This window comes from Cydia strobilella, chromosome 26 (genome assembly GCF_947568885.1).
Source record: "Cydia strobilella chromosome 26, ilCydStro3.1, whole genome shotgun sequence".
Lineage (NCBI taxonomy): Eukaryota > Metazoa > Arthropoda > Insecta > Lepidoptera > Tortricidae > Cydia > Cydia strobilella.
The window spans coordinates 6,120,425-6,140,969 of NC_086066.1; the positions used below are offsets into that span (position 1 = coordinate 6,120,425).

Here is a 20,545-nt window from a genome sequence, read left to right on the forward strand (position 1 = left end):
TATAACCAATCTATTTACTATCCTTATGTACAAAAACAACAGACGAGACCACCCCACCCACTTTGCCGCCGAACTTAAACTGGGGGGTGGGTATGACACACTTCGCTTTAAGCCGGTGGGAGAACTGGGTCGCTAGTTCGTCTTCTGTCCAGTTACATGATGTTATGACGAATATACCTGGAAACAAAAACCAATAAATAAGGTTAGATGGGGTGAGAAACGAAAAAGCGCTGGTGGCCTAGCGGTATGGGCGTGCGACTTGCAATCTGGAGGTCGCGGGTTCAAACCCCGGCTTCGTACCAATGAGTTTTTCGAAACTTATGTACGAAATATTTTTGATATTTACTAGTCGCTTTTCGGTGAAGGAAAACATCGTGAGGAAACCGGACTAATCCCAATAAGGCCTAATTTCCCCTGTGGGTTGGAAGGTCAGATGGCAGTCGCTTTCGTAAAAACTAGTGCCCACATCAATTCTTGGGATTGGTTGCCGAGCGAACCCCAGGCTCCCATGACCCGAGGCAAAATGCCGGGACAACGCGAGGAAATTGATGAACGAACGATGAATGAGAAACGAAGTCGATGGCCGCTAGGGCAGAAAAGTCCTAGATTGGCGGCCACGGATGGGTAAGCGCAGTGTCGGACACCCACAAAGTAGATGGACGGATGATCTTACGCATCGCTGGAAGCCGATGGCTGCAGTGTGCTAGAGATTGCTCCCGGTGGCGGTTTATGGAGGCCTATGTCCAGCAGTGGACGTCCGTGGCTGATAGGTAGGCAGGAGTTAGAAACACTATGAATGTACTAGTATTTAAGTATAAATTGTATATTTACCACTGCATAAAACCAATTAGCATAAGTTTTAAATGAATAAATATTATCTTATCTTATCTATCTTACTGACATACTGCATATGCTGCTGGGGTAGTATTAACAAAACGACCATCATCGAGGCTGAAAGAGCTCAGCGTGCTGTCCTAAAGACAATGCTTAAAAAACCTTTTAGGTACTCAACATTTTTGCTATACAGAAATTGTGAAGTGCTCACGGTTCGTAAACTGTATCTGCTTAAAATAATTATTGATAAGCATAAGCAACTTCTTGGGACTAACGAGCACAAAGATGTGTTTCATAGAAGAGTCTACAGAATTCAGGTGCCGCTGGTGCGCACTGTTTTTGCTAAACGTTTCGAGCCTTACATATCAAGGTATATTTACAATGTCGCCATAAGATACTCTGATATCAAAGATAAATCCGTTTATAACGCTAAAGTACTTGTTAAGAAATGGCTAGCCAGTTTAACCTATGACGAGACAGAGAAAATTGTACAAATTAGAAATTACTAAAATATGAGATGCAAACAAACTGAATTTAATTATTTTTAGTTTACTTCCGATAGCTTGTAAATCTGTGTAGTTTTATAATTTTTAGTCCTAGTTAACCTAACATTAAGTAAAATTGTCAACCGGTTATAACACTCTTTGTTACAACTACCTACTGTTTTTGGTCCCCGCGATACAGGCGCGCCTAGTGCGGGTACCAAAGTTAATCTTACACGAATTGTAAACTCTTAGTTAATAAATATTTTATTCATTTTCATTTTTCATTACTTCTATGTTTCTTGTTAGAGAGATAGAAGACGCAGGGCTTCGCGTTGGAGCACCAGCACCACGAAATATGATGATGATTTGATCTCGTTCAATCAATATCGTAGTTTAATTTCCACAAATACATATATTGATATCATGGCCGCCACTTGGTCTACTGCTGCCTTTCCTTGGCGTTCTCTGGATGTAGACAATATGTGCCTGTTGTGTACCACACCGAACCCAGAGTCACATCTTCAGTTAAGATGAGGATTCTTCCCGCTGGGAGCCATCATGTCTGCCTGGTCTATGGACTGCCGCCGCGGCGTTCTCTGGGCGTCTGCTTTATGTGCCTGCGTATGAGACTGTCGTGTACCACACCGAATGTGCCTGGGCACTTAATCGGACACAATCGCCAAGGAGTGGAACGCCCTGCCCGAGTCTGTGTTTCCGCATGAGTACAATCTGGGGCTCTTCAAGGCAAGAGTTAATAGGTATCTCATAGGTAAGCGTGCTCCACCGTAGACCGCATCATCACTTACCATCAAGTGGGATCGTGGTCAAACGCCTGCCTATTCATCATAAAAAAAAATCGTTAGTTAAGATGAGAATTCTTACCGTCTGACGCCAACATAGCTGCCACCTGTTCTATGTACTTCTGTCGTCGCTCCTTGGCGTTCTCTGGATGTAGACTGACTGCGTCGTATGTGCCTTTGTCGTGTACCACACCGAACGTGCCTACTTGGGACACGGGGTCTTCTGTTATGTCGAATACCTGTAATGATTGATGAAAATAGATTTGTGTAAGGCACCGATGCATTGATGTATATGGACCGCTGTACTCCCTTTTTGGCGAAAATTGTATTGCCGAATTTCACTTGGCAACCAACTTTTCGGCAAAGTTTCATTTGACAAACCAATTGTTACCAAATAATTTTTTTTGCAACCATTTCATTTCCCAACCCCATAGTTGGGAAATGAAAATGACGTACTAGGTTGGGTTAGGTTAGGTTGGATTATGTAAAGTTGGGAAATGAAATTCGGTCATATGGCACTTTGGCGAAAAGTTGGTTGCCAAGTGAAATTCTGCAATACAATTTTCGGCGAAAAGGCAGAGAACCATATGGACCTGTAGGGTAGGGCTATGAAGGTACATTATGCTGTAACTCTGGTAGTTTATGTTTAACAATTCAATTGCCACAAGACATGGCACCGTATGGCGCCATCGGCTTCAGCTGTCAAACTCCACTGCAATCGATAAGTCTTTGATGGCAATCAGCACAATGGAGAGGGTTCCGTAGCTTGATAGCTTCATACAGTACAAAAAACTACAAATGAAACATTAATAAAACCGGCCAAGTGCGAGTCGGACTCGCGCACGAAGGGTTCCTTACCATTACGGAAAAAACGACAAAAGAATCACGTTTGTTGTATGGGAGCCCCACATAAATATTTATTTTATTCTGGTTTTAGTATTTATTATTATTATTTGTATCTCGTATAAACTCAGGGGTATATACATCCCGGTCATTTGATAGGCGTGCGTGGGGATACAGATCCAACACCTAGAGGCCCTTTGGAGAAGTTTGCTGTTATGTAATACACCTGCTAGAACCCTTCCACGGGTACAAATAGATACCCGTAAATCGGTCCCAACAGGCGTAGTAGGGGCTATTATAAACACAGTGGAAAAGAGTGCCAGTTATGGTATTGAAGTTTGGCTGGTCAAAAGATTGGGCTATTGCTGAGAGGTCCGGACACCTGCCATAACAATGTCTGGCAGTTTGTTATTTGTTGTTATAGCGGCAACAGAATTACATCATCTGTGAAAATTTCAACTGTAGTAGCTATCACGGTTCATGAGATACTGGAGATACAGCCTGGTGACAGACAGACAGACAGCGGAGTCTCAGTAATAGGGTCCCGTTTTTACCCTTTGGGTACAGAAACAATACAGATTTTGATAGAGTTAGAAAGCTCATGTGAAGACTTGTTTAATTTATATTTATTGCTTTTAGACAGGTACCTTAAAGTCAATAATGGGGAACTCCCGCTTAGACACCTTCTCGGCGAGGGTGATGGCTTCCTGACAGTAATCTACTCCCAGTAGCTTCGTGAAGCCTTCCCTGGCCAGCTCGCACAGGGAGTAGCCGTTTCCACATCCTGTAACATCCATTATCATCACCTTTTAATACTATAAAATTAATTTAAAAAACTATAACCCTAGTGCCTTTCATGATATCCCTGCATACACACATCCCTACTTTTTAGGATTCCGTGCCCAGGGATGGACATAGAATTCGCCAACAAACTGTCTACAGTTTGGCGAAACTTTTGTATACCTAGACATAAGTATATTTTTTGAAATAAAATAATTTAAAAAAAATTAGATTAATAGTTTTTATCACTCGTCATCATTCCACGCAAACAATGTCGTGAGCAGAAACTAGTCTGTTACAAAGATGGCTGGATCACAACATGTTTCAATATTCCTTTACCTTACAATAAAATCAGGAGTTAATGAATCTTAAAAAAAATTATCACGATGTTGATAATTTCCCAACATAAGATTTTATAATTTCTACTATACCCAGATGTGGAAACAGTGGCTCCAAGTCGCACAGAACCGCGACGAATGGCGCAAAATGAAGGAGGCCTACACCCAAAGGGTAGAAAAAGGCTAAAGAGAGAGAGAGAGACACTATACCCAGGTAACAGACTATGAATGGCTTCAGGGTAGATAGGCTAAGAGAAACACTGTGGCAAGTTAAACACTTGATGGGAATCCACATACTGTTTCTCTTGCCCCGAGCAAAATAAACTCTTATTTATTTCACCTTACATAACTTTACTTGTTTACTGAATAGCCTATACTTACCATCTCGTGTCGAATGAGTGGAGTAGCCGTCACGTAAATTATTGTAGACATGTTTTGACAGTTTAGCACATAATTGTATCAAAGTAAAATTCTTTATCTTCAAAGTAAAATTAAAGAGGTTAGCATAAGATTCTGTTATCTAATAAAAATACAGTAAAAACATATAACTTCAGTTATTTTTTTAAATTAAACCTAACCAAAAGGAAGGACCTGACATAGTTACCATCATTTGACGCGAGGGATACTAGGGAGGGGGACTTGGGTAACTATCAAATTGATATCCCAGTCATTTGCTAAAGCAGTTCTAACGTATGGCTACTTCAAAAGCTCACCTAAATCTATAATAGCGGTACTCTTATCTTCGACGTTTGTACATATCCAGTCCACGACTCTGTAAGCGCTGTCCTCACCAAACCACACGTCTCCGGGATCCCCGTGCTCCTCAAAATTACTTATGTCCTTTGTGTATGCCTGCTGCCAGTACGACTGGGTACCCAACTCGGACGAGTTCAACTCAGAGTCATCCATTTAATAAATAAAATATGAAGGTTATAAACAAAACAAGATATTTTAGAGACAGAAAACTATGTAATCATAATCATATTATGGACATGGTGCCAATGCCAATGTAAAGTAAAATGTTTTCCACAATATAACACGGCGAAATGTCAAGTTGACAGTAAAACTGAGATCCGTTCTACGTGTATCAGGAACAGAATTCTGTTATGTATTATGCACAACTAATAATATTTTAAAACTCTACCTAAAATATGCATAAAATAGAAATTAAATTATTAAAAGTTCATGTTCAGACAATTTATTATTAACTTCAAACTAAAATTAAGGAAATTAACATTAGATTCTGTTACGTGTAGTGCGTGAAATGAAACGTAAACATATGACAGTTTGTTAAAGTTGCTATATGCAAAAATCACAACCAACCTTATTTTAAAATATATAAGGAATTAATCACGCTCGAGTGTTAATAATAATTCTATAACGCCTTTTATTATTATAGCTACGATACAAAGTCTTTTATAAATGTACTATGTTAAAATATGAAATTAAAAGATGTTTATTTATTGTTTGTCATGTAAAACTTTTTTTATCAGCAACACTGTTAAAACTGTCAAGAAAATGTAGGTTGATCTGACTGATCTGGTTGATAGGTTTCTCCGCTACTCCGGTAACTGCACACATTTCACGATGTTTCGAATTTCCACACACCACAAAACAATTGACGAGTTGCAAACGAGTTAATTTAAATCATGTGACCGTGAACAAGTGTCCAGGCGGCATAAACTTATTTAGACTGTGTAAAAAACTGTTATACGCACGCATAAATAAATAAAATAATTTCCTCAATAATCAATATTTTGGTGCGACAGGTTCGTCGTAAACAGTATAAACACTTATTATTACATGCTTTAAGTTTTATGACTGAGTGAACAATGCGGCGGAATTTTTATTGAATTTTAGAGGTGTTTTATTGCAGCGTTAAGTCTATGTTACGATAATATTACATGTGTAGAGAAGTGTGATTTTTTTTACGTAACTAGTGGTTTAGTAACAAATGTGTTACAACTGACAACACTCGTATCGGGGGCACATAAAACTGTTTACGATCGGTTTACTTGGTGAGTATTCAATTAAGATTGTTAATTAACTTTAGACATAATTAAAATCAGGTTTCTTGAGCCCACAGAGATGAAAGAGGAAAAGTTTTGTTACCTGTTTATATCAGAATCTTATTTTATTTTGCTGAGTGCCAGGGCTTTTTAGACACCTCAACCATAAAGTTGGAGTTAGGCAGAGTAAAGGGAAGCTTTTTTTTATTTAATCATATGGCATTATGTTACATTATGATACAGATTTTTCAGATGGCATTTTTAGGGTTCCGTACCCAAAGGGTAAAAACGGGACTAAATCTCTCTAATGAGTCTGTTTCTGGCGAGTATGAGCTAGTTAAAAATAAATAGTTCGCCATCTTAAATGCCGGCAACACACTTACAACCCCTGACAAGCTCAATTGCTTACCATCAGGCGATTTGTATTCTCGATTGATAAAAAGTTGAATAACACATTAAATCAACTACTTATTTCAGTTGCTTTATCTCTTTAACTATGTGCCAGAAAAAAGGTGAATTATACACGCTAGAGCGATTTTTCTGTACTGGCATCTTTTTTAAAGATGGCCACCGAACCATTGACAAGGACGAGCAATAATTAGTAATGGATCAAAGCTGGTTTTCAATGAATATTGGATAAAAGTCATGGTTCAGTGGATTGCATGTAGTAGAAAAACTTTTAATGTAGTAAAAAGAAATACACAGTGGCTCTAGGAGCTGCTTAGCTTGTGCCTGCGACTTCGTCTGCATTGGATGATGATGATTGATAAAATTATCCTATGACTTATCTGGCCTCAAACTATCCCCATGGGGTCCCTTTGTTTGACATAATTATTGAAAGTCATAATGTAATGATTGTCATATTATCATTAGTCATAATTCTGAAACCGTAAACTTTTCAGGATTTTCCTCGGGTTATCCTATAGATAGGTTAGGTTAGGTTTGTTTTATGGCAACCCTGAAAAGTTACGCGTTTCTGAGAAAAACCAAATTATGACTAATGATAATATGACAATCATTACATTATGACTTTCAATAATTATGTCAAACAATAGAGACCCTATCTCCATACCAAATTTTAGAATTCATTATCAAGGTTTCAAAAATCAAATCAAAATCAAAAAAAATCAAAAATGTTTATTTTCTTTAACAATCTCATCATCTTAAAAATTAGTGGTTGGAACCTCCTTTTAAGCTTTAAAAGCCTGTGCCAGGAGGTACCGCCCTTCCTTATCTGGAGAATATTAACAATAGCGCGTGCTACATTTATGAGTAGGTATTTATGCTAGGTAAATATTACATTAAGATTTACTTACAGTTACAAATGTTACAATAATAATGCTGAGAAGCTTTATACAAGACATGCAAGGTTTAAGGATGAAACAGATTTTAGAAAAAGGTCACTTCTGTGGACAATAAAAGTTAACGACTGGTATAGTCTGTATCATCACAAATGACTTTTTCGCCTAAGACGGTAATCTGTTAAACAAAAGCCATTGTCTCTTTTGTGCGAGCTGTCCGCCTTTGTGTGCCATTGTGTGTTGGCGCGTGCCACGGCGCGTGCGACGCTCTCACACAATGGCACACAATGGCCAACCGCTCGCACAAAAGAGGAAATGGCTCCGTCTTTTGGTCATAGGAACTCTGAACTAACTGTGTAATGGAATCTAAGTTACCTAATTTAACCATCTTCCCGGTTTCCGATGAAGCTGCAAATTTGCATACGCATGTATGTGTGACAATGCAATATTATGGTACCATCGAGCTGATCTGATGATGAAGACAGGAGGTGGTCATAACAACTCTGTGATCAAACAACGCAACCTAATTGTGTTTAGGGTTTTTAGAATTGTCTCGATGAGTATTAGTTGCCTGTGGAAAAGCCAGGGACCGGACAACCCTTTCCGCGATAAAACCCTTTCAATGGGCGACACTTAAACACGGCTAACACATTGAAAGACTTTCCCTTTTGAGCTGCAAGCCCATTCATACCCTTACCTTTGACTAACCCTTACCGAAAAGCTAACCAAAAATAAGGCTAGCTCTTAATAAGGGTTACCCTTATCTTTAAGCGCTTTTTATAAAGGTTTCCCTTTGCGTGAAAGAGACAGGATTAGTATATATCTACGGTAGTGTATGAAAAGGAAAGAAAATACTTGCCTAGTCAAAGAACGCCGCCGTCGCCGCCGACGATCGCTCGGATTCGAAGTAATGTGTGCTTTATGAACAAGGTAGACGACTTAAATTAGCACGCTTATATGCTAACAGGGAAGCCCTTTATAAGGCTAACCCTTATAAGCAATATGCAAGGTGTTGGTGAGCGGATGATAAGGGTTTTGTAAGGGTATTTGGGCTACCGATTACTCAAATGTGGTAGCTTTATATAAGGGTTTTTAAAACCAAAACAAAGGGTTTCGTCTGGCAAAGGGTATGGTGAGTTAAGCCTTATGCAATACCCTTATAAAACCCCGATAAGGGATAGCGGGCCGGTCCCTGGGAAAAGCACAGTCAGCGATAAAAGCTTGTACCAAAAATGAGATTTTTGCCAAAAACAGAAAACTTATTCCCATTATTAGTACCTAAAGCTGCGTTCCCGCCAAAGCTTTGCGAGGATACTTAGCGATGTGTTTGTCATGAACCAATAGAAACACTCACAACTTATTGTACATTCGCCATCAGATATATCGGAGCGGCCAAGGTGTTCACAATATCTGAACACCCACTCTAACGCTCTGGCAATAGAGGCGTGTTCAGATATTTGTGAGCGGCTTAGCCACTCAGATATATCTGATGGCGACTGTACATACATAACAAGTAAAGGATGTGAGCGAGGCATGTGTTGCGAGGAATGTGTTGCGACTGTTGCGAGCATAGACATAGTATGTCAGGGACCGGACAACCCTTTCCGCGATAAAACCCTTTCAATGGGCGACACTTAAACACGGCTAACACATTGAAAGACTTTCCCTTTTGAACTGCAAGCCCATTCATACCCTTACCTTTGACTAACCCTTACCGAAAAGCTAACCAAAAATAAGGCTAGCTCTTAATAAGGGTTACCCTTATCTTTAAGCGCTTTTTATAAAGGTTTCCCTTTGCGTGAAAGAGACAGGATTAGTATATATCTACGGTAGTGTATGAAAAGGAAAGAAAATACGTGCCTAGTCAAAGAACGCCGCCGTCGCCGCCGACGATCGCTCGAATTCGAAGTAATGTGTGCTTTATGAACAAGGTAGACGACTTAAATTAGCACGCTTATATGCTAAAAGGGAAGCCTTTTATAAGGCTAACCCTTATAAGCAATATGCAAGGTGTTGGTGAGCGGATGATAAGGGTTTTGTAAGGGTATTTGGGCTACCGATTACTCAAATGTGGTAGCTGTATATAAGGGTTTTTAAAACCAAAACAAAGGGTTTCGTCTGGCAAAGGGTATGGTGAGTTAAGCCTTATGCAATACCCTTATAAAACCCCGATAAGGGATAGCGGGCCGGTCCCTGTAGTATGTGGGGTCTTAGCACGGTACGCTTATCACACGCTTATCACCATGCCTGTCACGTTCTAACAAGTATGTGAGTGCGAAAGTGACGAACTTATTACGTTCTTTTGTTTATAATTTCATTTTTAATGGGACGTTTTAATAATGCAAAATTGTTTCTTAAATACATGATTCAGTCCTACGTAATTAGCATAAAGTAATTCAAAATATTGGGCTATCTCGGGGTTTTTTAAAAATACCGGTTCCGAGCCCTGGTATATACAAGTAGTTATAGACGCGCCACCGAGCGACCGGGGGTAAGAGAGAATATTCATTTAAAATTTGGGCAGCATAGGATTTTTTCTCTTTCGCTCTTATAAATTTCGGTATTTCGCCATCGCCTCCTACCTATGATGCCACCCGGTCGGTGATAAGGACAAAGCATGGCTCTATTTTCTCTTTCCTCTTATAGGAATCGCAATAAGACTATCTTTCTCTATCAAAGAGTGTCAGGCCCTTGGTTGCGAGGGATGTGTTACCATGCATAGATTAGTATATGTTATAATTGTAATTGCGATGTACGGACGCGAGCGTAAAACATTAAAAAGCTCCGTTTACGCCTCACCGCACCCCGATCGCTTATTTGAAGAGCCCGCTACAGTCTATGTACATTGCTAGTATTTTGCAAAAACTTCAAAATAACCATATACTTCGAATTATTTTATACTAGGCTAACAAAGAAAGTGTATAAGGGAGAGGTAGAAACGGGAGTTGGAAGGGGCAGACCTCGGCGGACTTTCTCTGATCAGATCGGGGAAATCCTGAAGAAAGGCCAGGTCAAGAGCACCCTAAACCGGCGAGCGTGTATGAGGAATGTTATGCAAGTGAAGGAAGCGAAAGAGGTATGCCAGGATCGTAGCAAGTTGAAATCCGTGATCTCTGCCTACCCCTCCGGGAAATAGGCGTGATTATATGTATGTATGTATGTTTATACTATGTAGGACTCAGTTGTGTTTTAGGTAACGAGTCATAAAAATACAAAAAATACCGGTATCCGATCCCTGGTTGCTACACATCCCCGCATCGATCAGCTACTTCGCACATCTATGGTGGAGACATTCACATCGTTCGGCGTTCAACATCCTCGCTAGCTCGCTACGCATCATCGCACCGCTCAGCTACCTTTTTTTTTTTGACCCAGGGGAAACCCGTTAGGGATCCCACCCGGCCCGGGAGAAGCCGAGTGGGTATGTCCGACTCACACAGACTAAAACCCCTGGGGTGTTCCGACGCTCGCGTTGGGGCGGGGTTACGGGAACAACTTTGCAGACCTCCGAAACAACCGCTCAGCTACCTAACACAGCTTTACTGGAAACCCAGAGTCACTGCGCTTTCAATAACTAATCGTAAGGTAACTAATCCCAAGAATGGTCGTAGGCACTAGGTAGGCTTTACGAAAGCGAGTGCGATCTCGTCCTAAGCATTCCAAGCCAGCAGTGAAACTAGGCCTTATTTGAATTAAACGGTTTCCTCGCTACGTTTTCTTTCACCGAAAAGTGACTGGTGAATATCATAAATGGTATACTTATCGCTATATCTACCTATTACGCGCCAGGGTTTGAACCCGTGACTTCCGATTTAAAAGCACACTGCTAGGCTAATATAAAGTAAAATACGATTTGTAAAAAGGATTCGCCGCAACTGGATGCGTTTTATTTTACGAGGCCGTGCCGTACAGCTGCGATCGTGGCCCACAAATGGACTCGCCGGAAGATCAGCGCCGACACTTGGGTCAGCATCATGCTGAGGCGAGCCCATTTCGTGGTAAACACTGCAAATATGTTTTTTTTTTTAATTTTCCTTGTAATGCTATTATTTAAGTTTATCACGAACTAAATGATTTATGATTGTGAACGGAAATTGCGTGCTGTTACCGACATGCTAACATCGTAATATAAAACACGCAACGCCCTAGTTTTCATCGAACATCGATGTGTGTGAAGGACTAACGGTCTTACGGCCAAAGTCAAGGGGTGGAGTTAATGATATCGTAGTTCTGAGGTGGCCAAGCCTGTTTGTGGTATTTTAGATTGACTGACACTAAGATGATTGGCTTGGCAGTCCTCAACTATGCGTTTTTCTGGAAACTTCCTGCGTCGCACAACTAATCTGAATGAACTGTCGCCTGCGATATTTCCGGACCGAGACGGCTTTCAATAAAAGAGTGTACAATGTTAAAGTCCAGCAGCGCACTAGCAACCCCTTTGATGTTGCAGGTGTCCATGGGCGATAATTGCTTACCATTAGGTGACTCGTCAGCTCGTGTGCCTTCTATATCATAAAAGAAACGGCTGCGGACTTGTATTTCACCGATTTCCCGCTATTCGTCCGTAACTAAATGGACTAGGTAATACAATTTGGAGGTCACTTATTATCTCATATTAAGGTTGTATTGTAATAGCAAGATTACGTACTTTTTATCAGCCTTGTTATCAGCGGCTTTGTGGACATTGTAACCAAACCACGTTATCAATGTTTGCAAATTCTTTAAAAATTTGGATTGACAATACTATCTACCCAGTCGCTTTTCGGTAAAGGAAAGCCTAGTGAGGAAACCGGACTAATCCCAACAAGGCCTAGTTTCCCCTCTGGGCTGGAAGGTCAGATGGCAGTCGCTTTCGTAAAAACGAGTGCCTACGCCAATTCTTGGGATTAGTTGCCAAGCGGACCCCAGGCTCCCATGAGCCGTGGGCGCCGTGGCAAAATGCCGGGACAACGCGAGGAAGATGATGATGACAATATTATCTACCAAGTAAAATCCCTACCCCTACTAATTATAAGCAAAAGTAACTCCGTCTGTCTGTTACCTCTTCACGCTTAAACCGCTGAACGCAGTGGCGTAACTTGGTGGGGGGGTGCAGAGGGGGCAAGTGCCCCGGGCTCCATCCAATGGGGGGGGGGGGCGCCAAAATGGGCAAAAGGCAGCAGCAGGGAAACTTTTCGTCAGTCGTCAGGGGGCGCAAATTTGGTGACTGTCCCGGGCGCCATATCCTCTAGCTACGCCCCTGGCTGAACAGGCATTAAGATGAAATTTATAACATACTAAGGTTCGCAGATATTCGGTTATTAAACCCGTTGCCGGTAGTAGCATGTAGTAGGTATGTATGTATACATGTATGATGTCACTATGTCACTACAGGTGCGGTTGGCAGGCAGTGAGATACTTCATTGTTAACACATTGTACAAATACAAATACTTTGCTAATAACGCCAAGTTACATTCTATATAGAATTTAAAATGAATTGGAACATTATTTAATTACTACATTAAACTATTACTATTTAATATTGTCTTCGGTTACCGCGACAGTTACTCATGAAATAAAACTATGAAAACGGATTATATCGCGTATATTGAATTTATAATACATCCCGACGTTTCGAACCCTTTACAGCGTTCGTGGTCAACGGGTGACTGAGGAAAAACTACAAAGTGCAAAAATATCCACATACTAAAAATAATGAACCATCATAGACTATAAACTTTACTATTTATTATAATTTATTAGTGTCAAGTATCGGCGGTTCCGCGGCCGGCGCTGACACTCTACCTTCCATAACTGCGGGGTTGCGAACTGCATCGTAGCCATTATCATTATCAGACTGTACTGTAATCTTTATTGACAATATTGATTCTGACATTATTTAATCTACTAAATAGCCAGAGTGCGCCGCGATAATATCTCGTCGTGCGCCCTTTTTTTCAAAACGTTTACCATATTAATCAGAGAGTTCCTGTTGTAAGAATCTCAAATGTGTATTTATAATTTTAAGGTAGATAATTTATGAAAATAGGCGAAAGTTTACGAACTTTATCGATCCTAATAATTCTAATGATTCAACCCTTGGGACGCGACGACTCGTACTTGGCTGGTTTTTTACCTATATAGCTGTTATGCCTGGTGCCTGGTGGGGCAGTGCAGTAATGATGATAGATTAGGTACAGTCGCCATGAGATATATCGGAGCGGCCGAGGTGTTCACAATATCTGAACACGCACTCTAACGCCCTGACAATAGAGGCGTGTTCAGATATTGTGAGCGCCTGAGCCGCTCCGATATATCTGATGGCCACTGTAAAAGTCACAATTATGCCAATTTGCGGCTATCCGTGGGAAATGTAGTAAATTATTTATTTCCGCTCCACTGTAGTTGCTATTAATTTGATGAACGCGACAAATAAGCAACACGTTTGATTAAGTAAACCGACTAAGGTTTTATCTGTAAATGCAAACCTCTTTCAAAACTGGTTTAAAGTTTAGTAATGTCGGCCAAAGAGCTTTAACAAAATTGAAAATAGAAGAGGCATAGACATAGTATAGTATATGGATGGTATAGAAAGGATCGCAATCTCTTATGGCAGAATTGTTGTAAAAGTGACCGCGTTAAGCTTTAAATAATAGTTCCTAATCTCTCCGGTGGCGCTAGTTAGGCTCTGGGACATGAGTATAACATGAACCATATAAGGCAACAAATAACCCGACCAAATTACGTAGGTTGTTTTTGGTAGTATTTCGGTGTATGGTGGCGCCGCCTAATTACTGTTTTTTGATGGACACTTTTCATACATAGAGATTTGGCTCCTTTATACAGTCTCCATGGTATAGTAGTTATAGACATGAAACCGAGCGACCAGGGGTAAGAGAAAGACATATTCATGTATTGACAGGTTAATGTATGGCAGCATAATCCTTTTTCTCTTTCACTCTTATAAATCTCGGTATTTCGCCATCGCCTCCTACCTATGCTGCCATAACCCGACCAGGAAAAAAAACCCGGTCGGTGATAAGGAAAAAGCATGGCACTATTTTCTCTTTCCTCTTATAGGAATCGCAATAATCTCTTAAATAATCTCTTTAATATCTTTCTCTATCAAAGAGTGTCAGGCCCTTGCAGAAGAGAGAATACGTTGGGACATCTGTTCTAACACGATGTATTCATGGTTCGGGCGGAGTACGTCACTTTCGGAGTACATCAAGACCATGACAAAGAAAGTCGGAGGAAACAGGAAGAGAGGGAAGCCAAAAGAAGATCATATGTTGATCAAGTGGAGGTCGTATCGTGTCAGGCTGTCAAGGAATATATAACCAAATTATCCATTCAGTTCTTAACCTCCCAAGTCCCAGTCGGTTTTTACAGTTTTGAAAAAAAAAACTTCGCCTTAGGAGGTTACAAGATTTACAAGAATCAATACAAAAAAACCGGACAAGTGCGAGTCGTACTCGCCCGAGGGCTCCGTACTTTTTAGTATTTGTTGTTATAGCGGCAAAAGAAATACACCATCTGTGAAAATTTCAACTGTCTAGCCATGGAGACTGTATAAAGGAGCCAAATCTCTATGTATGAAAAGTGTCCATCAAAAAACAGTAATTAGGCGGCGCCACCATACACCGAAATACTACCAAAAACAACCTACGTAAATTGGTCGGGTTATTTGTTGGTTCATGTTATACTCATGTCCCAGACCCTAACTAGCGCCACCGGAGAGATTAGGAACTATTATTTAAAGCTGAAAGCGGTCACTTTTGCAACAATTCTGCCATAAGAGATTGGCATCCTTTTCTATACCATCCATATGTCTAGCTATCACGGTTAATGTCATGCCTGGTGACAGACGGACAGTGGAGTCTTAGTAATAGGGTCCCGTTTTTACCCTGAAAAACCACGAGAATGTCGTGAATGATGGACATAATTTCAAAGATACAAAATGTTGCAAGTACCACATCGCCGATTGATTGAATACACGTAGCTGCTGTAGCATACATATATAAGTTCCTTTTGGCTGCAGAATCCTAAAAAGCTATTACAATTTGAATCTTCTTGCGTAGATGTTAAGATGTAATATTGATCTGTCATTGAAGTGATCGGTAAGCTTTAAGTATTAAGATACCCATGTGGTAATGGCAACGTTCAGCCTTGAGTTGGTAAAAGCAAAGTTCAATAACCTTTTAATCGTATGAATATACTTAAGTACTCGTATTTATAAGGGCCTATTGCATTGCATCAAACCATATATAATCCTAATGAGGTCAAAAACCCACAGATGGTATTTAGCCCGAGTGGACAGCTAGTCTCCTACAGTCATAGACATAGTATATACAAGTAGTTATAGACGCGCCACCGAGCGACCGGGGGTAAGAGAAAGAATATTCATATAAAATTTGGGCAGCATAGGATTTTTCTCTTTCACTCTTATAAATTTCGGTGTTTCGCCATCGCCTCCTACCTATGATGCCACCCGGTCGGTGATAAGGATAAAGCATGGCACTAGTTTCTCTTTCCTCTTATAGGAATCGCAATAAGACTATCTTTCTCTATCAAAGTGCCAGGCCCTTGTCAGTAGGTATAGGTAGCCTTACCACGATTCCCTTATCAGTATCAAACTGACATATTCGCTCACTGGCGTAGCGTTAACTTATCTAGCCGTGACATGCGAGGCCCTTTTTTTCGGTTTTTAGGGTTCCGTACCCAAAGAGTAAAAACGGGACCCTATTACTAAGACTCGGCTGTTATTAAGCCCGTCACAAACTGAGCGAGATACGAGATACCGAAATATATCTTAAAGTATAGCTAACCTAGAGTAACTTATACTAGAGCGGTACTGTCATAGTAAATTTTGTAACTGTCGACACACTTTAAAACTAAAAATAAATATTTATAAAAATACGATAAAATGTATTTAAATATGGATAAATGATTTTTTTTATTTGCATTAATTATTTTTATGATTTTGACCCATGTTCTTTCACTGATATGCGTTAAAATTGTTAAATAACAAACGAAACCGTCAACGCCATCTATACGACAGTTGGCAAAAGCTAGTAGCGCCCTCTGAACGAGAATCAAATTTTCTTGATTTTCGAGGCACGTTTTTTCCTTAGACTGTATCTATCTATTACGCAGTTATATCTATCTTTGATAGCTAATAAGCATTCGAATTCAAAATCTAAAAAAAAAAAAAACTTGTACGAAGGATCCAAATTTTCAAAATTCGGTAGCGACCCCTTAAAACACAATTAAGTTAAAAAATAATTAAAAATTCTGAAAAAAAAAACACATTTGTTCTTTAGTAAATTAAGCGGGTGAGACATAGGAAATGTATACTTCGACGAAATAAACAATACCCTACTTTATATGTATCTACATTCCAAAGGAAAACCGTTGATGCGGAAAAACACATAAAAATGTATAGGTGACTTTCAGCCTTTGTGACTATATCCTTATCTTATCGAATCCTAATTAGTTGCTCCGCTTTTTTGGGGTTCAGTAACTCTGTAGTGTGCGCTACGTACGTTACACACACCTTCATACTGTATCTCTATATATTCCGTAGGTTAAGGCTCATATTTCATTATTAAACTATACTTCCAACCAACAAGTTGTATCAATTGACGCCACACCTCACATGGCGATCCTGCCAGTGCGGCCTCGTGCTACGCTGGTAGCCCAAAAACCTCAAAAGGAAAAAATGGGGCGCTTATCTCTAGTTTGTCTGTCTGTTTGTCTGTCATAGCCAATATGCTCCGAAACAGGAGCGATCGAGTTGAAATCTTGAGATTCGGTACATTAGGTATGTATAATATATGTATTTCGGTGTCCCAAAGATGGACGTGTAACGTAAATAAACGAATTTTAAACATGGGGTACTTTTTCGATAATACATTAGAAAAAAAGGTTTGCTAACTATATATGGTATTTTCTATAAAAGGGACCTTATTGTCGATGCCGCTTACGCCATTATAAACGATGCTCCGATATAAATACAATGCCGCGCGACGCTGTGCGGCTTAAGCGCCATCGATAATAAGGTCCCTTTTCGTAGAAAATGCCCCATATCATGTGATTCGAGTGCGATATTATGTATAACTATTAGGTGTATCAAATATTTTGTTGTATTATCACTACATAGTATAATAAAAACAAAGTCGCGTGCTGTTGACTTGGTTGTCGTACTCGTACCAAAAACGAATTAACCCAGCTGCTTTGAGCTTGGTCCAGAGCTTTTCGTACGACACCATGTCATAAGCATTGCCTAAAAATCCTAAAATATTTATCTATAGGTAAATATCTGTATTCTTGTTACAGAATCAAAATGGCGTCGCCCGCCATCTTGTTAACATGAGCAGCTAGCGCCATTTAGAAATGTACGATGCCGCGGATCAAATATGCGACCATCCTTCGGGTCCTGGTCATCCTGGGGCTTTTCTGTGTGTGGCTGCAGATCATGGTGTCCAGCGGGCTGGAGAGGGACGGAGGTATGTTGTGTCTCACTCTAACTGAACAGCGTTATAGCTGGTAATTAGTGTACAGAAGCTTCAAATTCCTTAATAATATCGACTATAGAGTTAGCACTAGTGCGTCGCGCTCTAATCGCCATATAGTTAAGATTGACAGAACTACTGCGTCTTGACATGATTGATCGTTTGCAGAAAACGAAACGCTATCTATCTCTATCGCACTAATATGGAAGAGTGATAGAGAGACAATAGAATTCGTTTCGTTTTCTGCAAACGATTGTCATCTCTTCTACGTCCCCAGAGCCTAGTAAGTATGTGATAGAATGTAAATAATAGACAGTTATTCAATGCTAGAGCATTGGATGAAATTAATGCGAACGGTGAACGCTTATAAATATTAATAGGTCTCTGTATCTGCGGTTAACTGTTAACATGGTTGTCACGTTGTAACATGAATGTCAATAGTGGCTCGATTCGACTTGTTTTGTTGAGAGCACAGAACTCCTAGTTTAAATTTCATTCGATAGCGTGACGACCGTTCGCGTTTGCGTTAAAATGTCTATTTTTGTATAGGGTTTTGAACAGCGCGCCAAGCGGGACGTCTTGGAAACTCAAAATCCCATACAAAATGATAATTTCATTGTTTGCTATTGCTTCTCTATAGTATGGTCGAACACTACCGAGAATACAGTCTCGTCTCGGCGCGGCCGTAACGTCCGGCACTTTTTTAGCCAAAACTGAACCTTCCGCGAAAGCATGATTTTATGCCGAAACCCGAAACCTGCCGTACTTCGGTCGCACACTCTAATGTTATACATTCTATTAGATATCTCGAACGAGCCTTTATTTTTTTAAATGTTTGACAAGTGACAGATAGTATTGCCGCGATTTTGAAGAATAATAACATTGACATTAGAAACTCGGGGAAAAGTACTCAAGCGGATGAATAAGAGACTTGTATTGGTTTAATTATAGAAAACTCAAAAATAAATAAACTATTGTAAAGTATTCTCGGTGTTTTAGTGTGTGTTCTTATAATTCATTTCAAACATCAAACGAATCCCCTGGAACATTTTCCAATTCACCTGAATGTATCGGCAATGAGAAAATTAGTCACCATTATTACTGCCACTAAAACCTTGACGAGAATGTACGATACAATACACACAGCCGGTGTATGTAAATACGTTTTCATCACACTTGCTCGTGACAAAAGGTGTTATTACACGTAGGCGATTCGGTGCGGTCCGTAAATCCTAAATTTTTTACCTAATGGGCTGTAATGTACGTCCGAAATTAGACAGAAGTTTTATTTTTCCCCCTTTTCTCCTCACAAGTGTGATGAAAAATATTGTGTGTGTGCTACGGGCGATATATACAGGAACTACGAACTCTTCGGGCTTCAATTCACAGTCGTTCGTAAATTTTATTCTTATTTATCCCTTAATGCACAATGTACTACCTGTACCTACTACCTAAGTTACCTACAGTTGGTAACTGAACTCAAGGAACCGAAATAAAGCCCCGCTGAATTTGAATACTTCGCACGTTTAGCTTCTTTTGCTAACTGTACCTATAATTTGATTAATATAATTTAATTTGTTTTAATTTATTGCAATTTTATTTTAAAAAAAACTTCCGTTAGAGACAGACATATTAAATATATGAATAACGGGTCACTCACGTATTTTTCGAGCGTTTTTCGACTTAAAATACGTGAGTGACCCGTTATTAATATATTTAATTTTATTTTAGTTTTCCTTTCCTTTTAATAACAGTCTAACATAGTTCTTAAGTAAAGAGTTACTTTTATTTATTCATTTATTTTATTTATAATTAACATGCATTAATCGTCAGGTAACCAAAAATCGACCTTATCTTGGTACAATTATGGTTCATTATGGCTATGAACTTGTGGTGGCAATTAGTGAGTTTTGGCGGTAGTACTATTAGTTGAAGGGTACACGGAAAGAACATGTCTAGTCACTTTAGTAACATTTTGAGTAATCGCGGTTTTAAAATTTGGAACCATGTCAAAATGTATGGTAATTCCGTGACCAAGTCTTTTTTAACTAGAAAAAAAGTCGTATTACATATATTATACAGTGGTAGCAAAATAGATAACTAATAGTTCATTAAGAGCTCTACATTTTGAAATGAAAATCTCATTTTCCGAAAAAAGTGACGACATGTTCTTTCCGTGTACAGTCACCATCAGATATATCGGAGCGCCCGAGGTGTTCACAATATCTGAACACGCACTCTAACGTCTTGACAATAGAGGCGTGTTCAGATATTTGTGAGAGCCTTGACCGCTCAGATATATCTGATGGCGACTGTACCCTTCAGTTATTCTGTGGTTTTGGTTGCCACCTGACGATTTGTAACGTTTTCTTTCTCCTTCCACTGTTACCTATAGGTACGAGTATGTTAATAAGTTTGAATAATTTGCATAAATTGTCTCAAGGCTAACGAATATTGGCAAAATAGCGGTATTGTTACTTTATGTGTCCTTTCAACCCTATTAGCTGGGGATACACATACAGACACTGATATATTCGCTAGCGACTGCGTAAACTAAGTAACATGGAGACTATATAAAGGAGCCAAATCTCTATCTATGAAAAGTATCCGTCAAAAAACAGTAATTAGGCGGCGCCACCATACACCGAAATACTATTAAAA

General features: G+C 39.7%; 2 protein-coding genes across 6 annotated transcripts in view; one reads left to right on the plus strand and one right to left on the minus strand.

Moving 5' to 3' along the window:
* Positions 1–5,079, minus strand: LOC134753417 (EEF1A lysine methyltransferase 2). Its single transcript, XM_063689308.1, has 4 exons — positions 4,794–5,079; positions 3,610–3,746; positions 2,202–2,358; positions 1–177 (listed from the first exon to the last, which is right to left on the minus strand). Exons 1-4 carry the CDS (start codon positions 4,987–4,989, stop codon positions 11–13), a joined length of 657 nt encoding a protein of 218 aa, XP_063545378.1. The 5' UTR covers positions 4,990–5,079; the 3' UTR covers positions 1–10.
* Positions 5,080–5,634: 555 nt separating this feature from the next.
* The window catches only part of LOC134753272 (alpha-1,6-mannosyl-glycoprotein 2-beta-N-acetylglucosaminyltransferase), a 47,469-nt gene continuing 32,558 nt past the window's right edge, over positions 5,635–20,545 (plus strand). For 4 of the 5 annotated variants that reach the window (XM_063689110.1, XM_063689114.1, XM_063689113.1 and 1 more), the window contains exons 1-2: positions 5,635–6,098; positions 17,709–17,878. In XM_063689110.1, coding sequence (XP_063545180.1) covers positions 17,773–17,878 — 106 coding nt within the window. In that variant the 5' untranslated portion in view covers positions 5,635–6,098; positions 17,709–17,772. Of the gene's footprint in view, positions 6,103–17,708; positions 17,879–20,545 lie in introns of all 5 variants that reach the window. The other variant, XM_063689112.1, reaches the window with a different exon arrangement.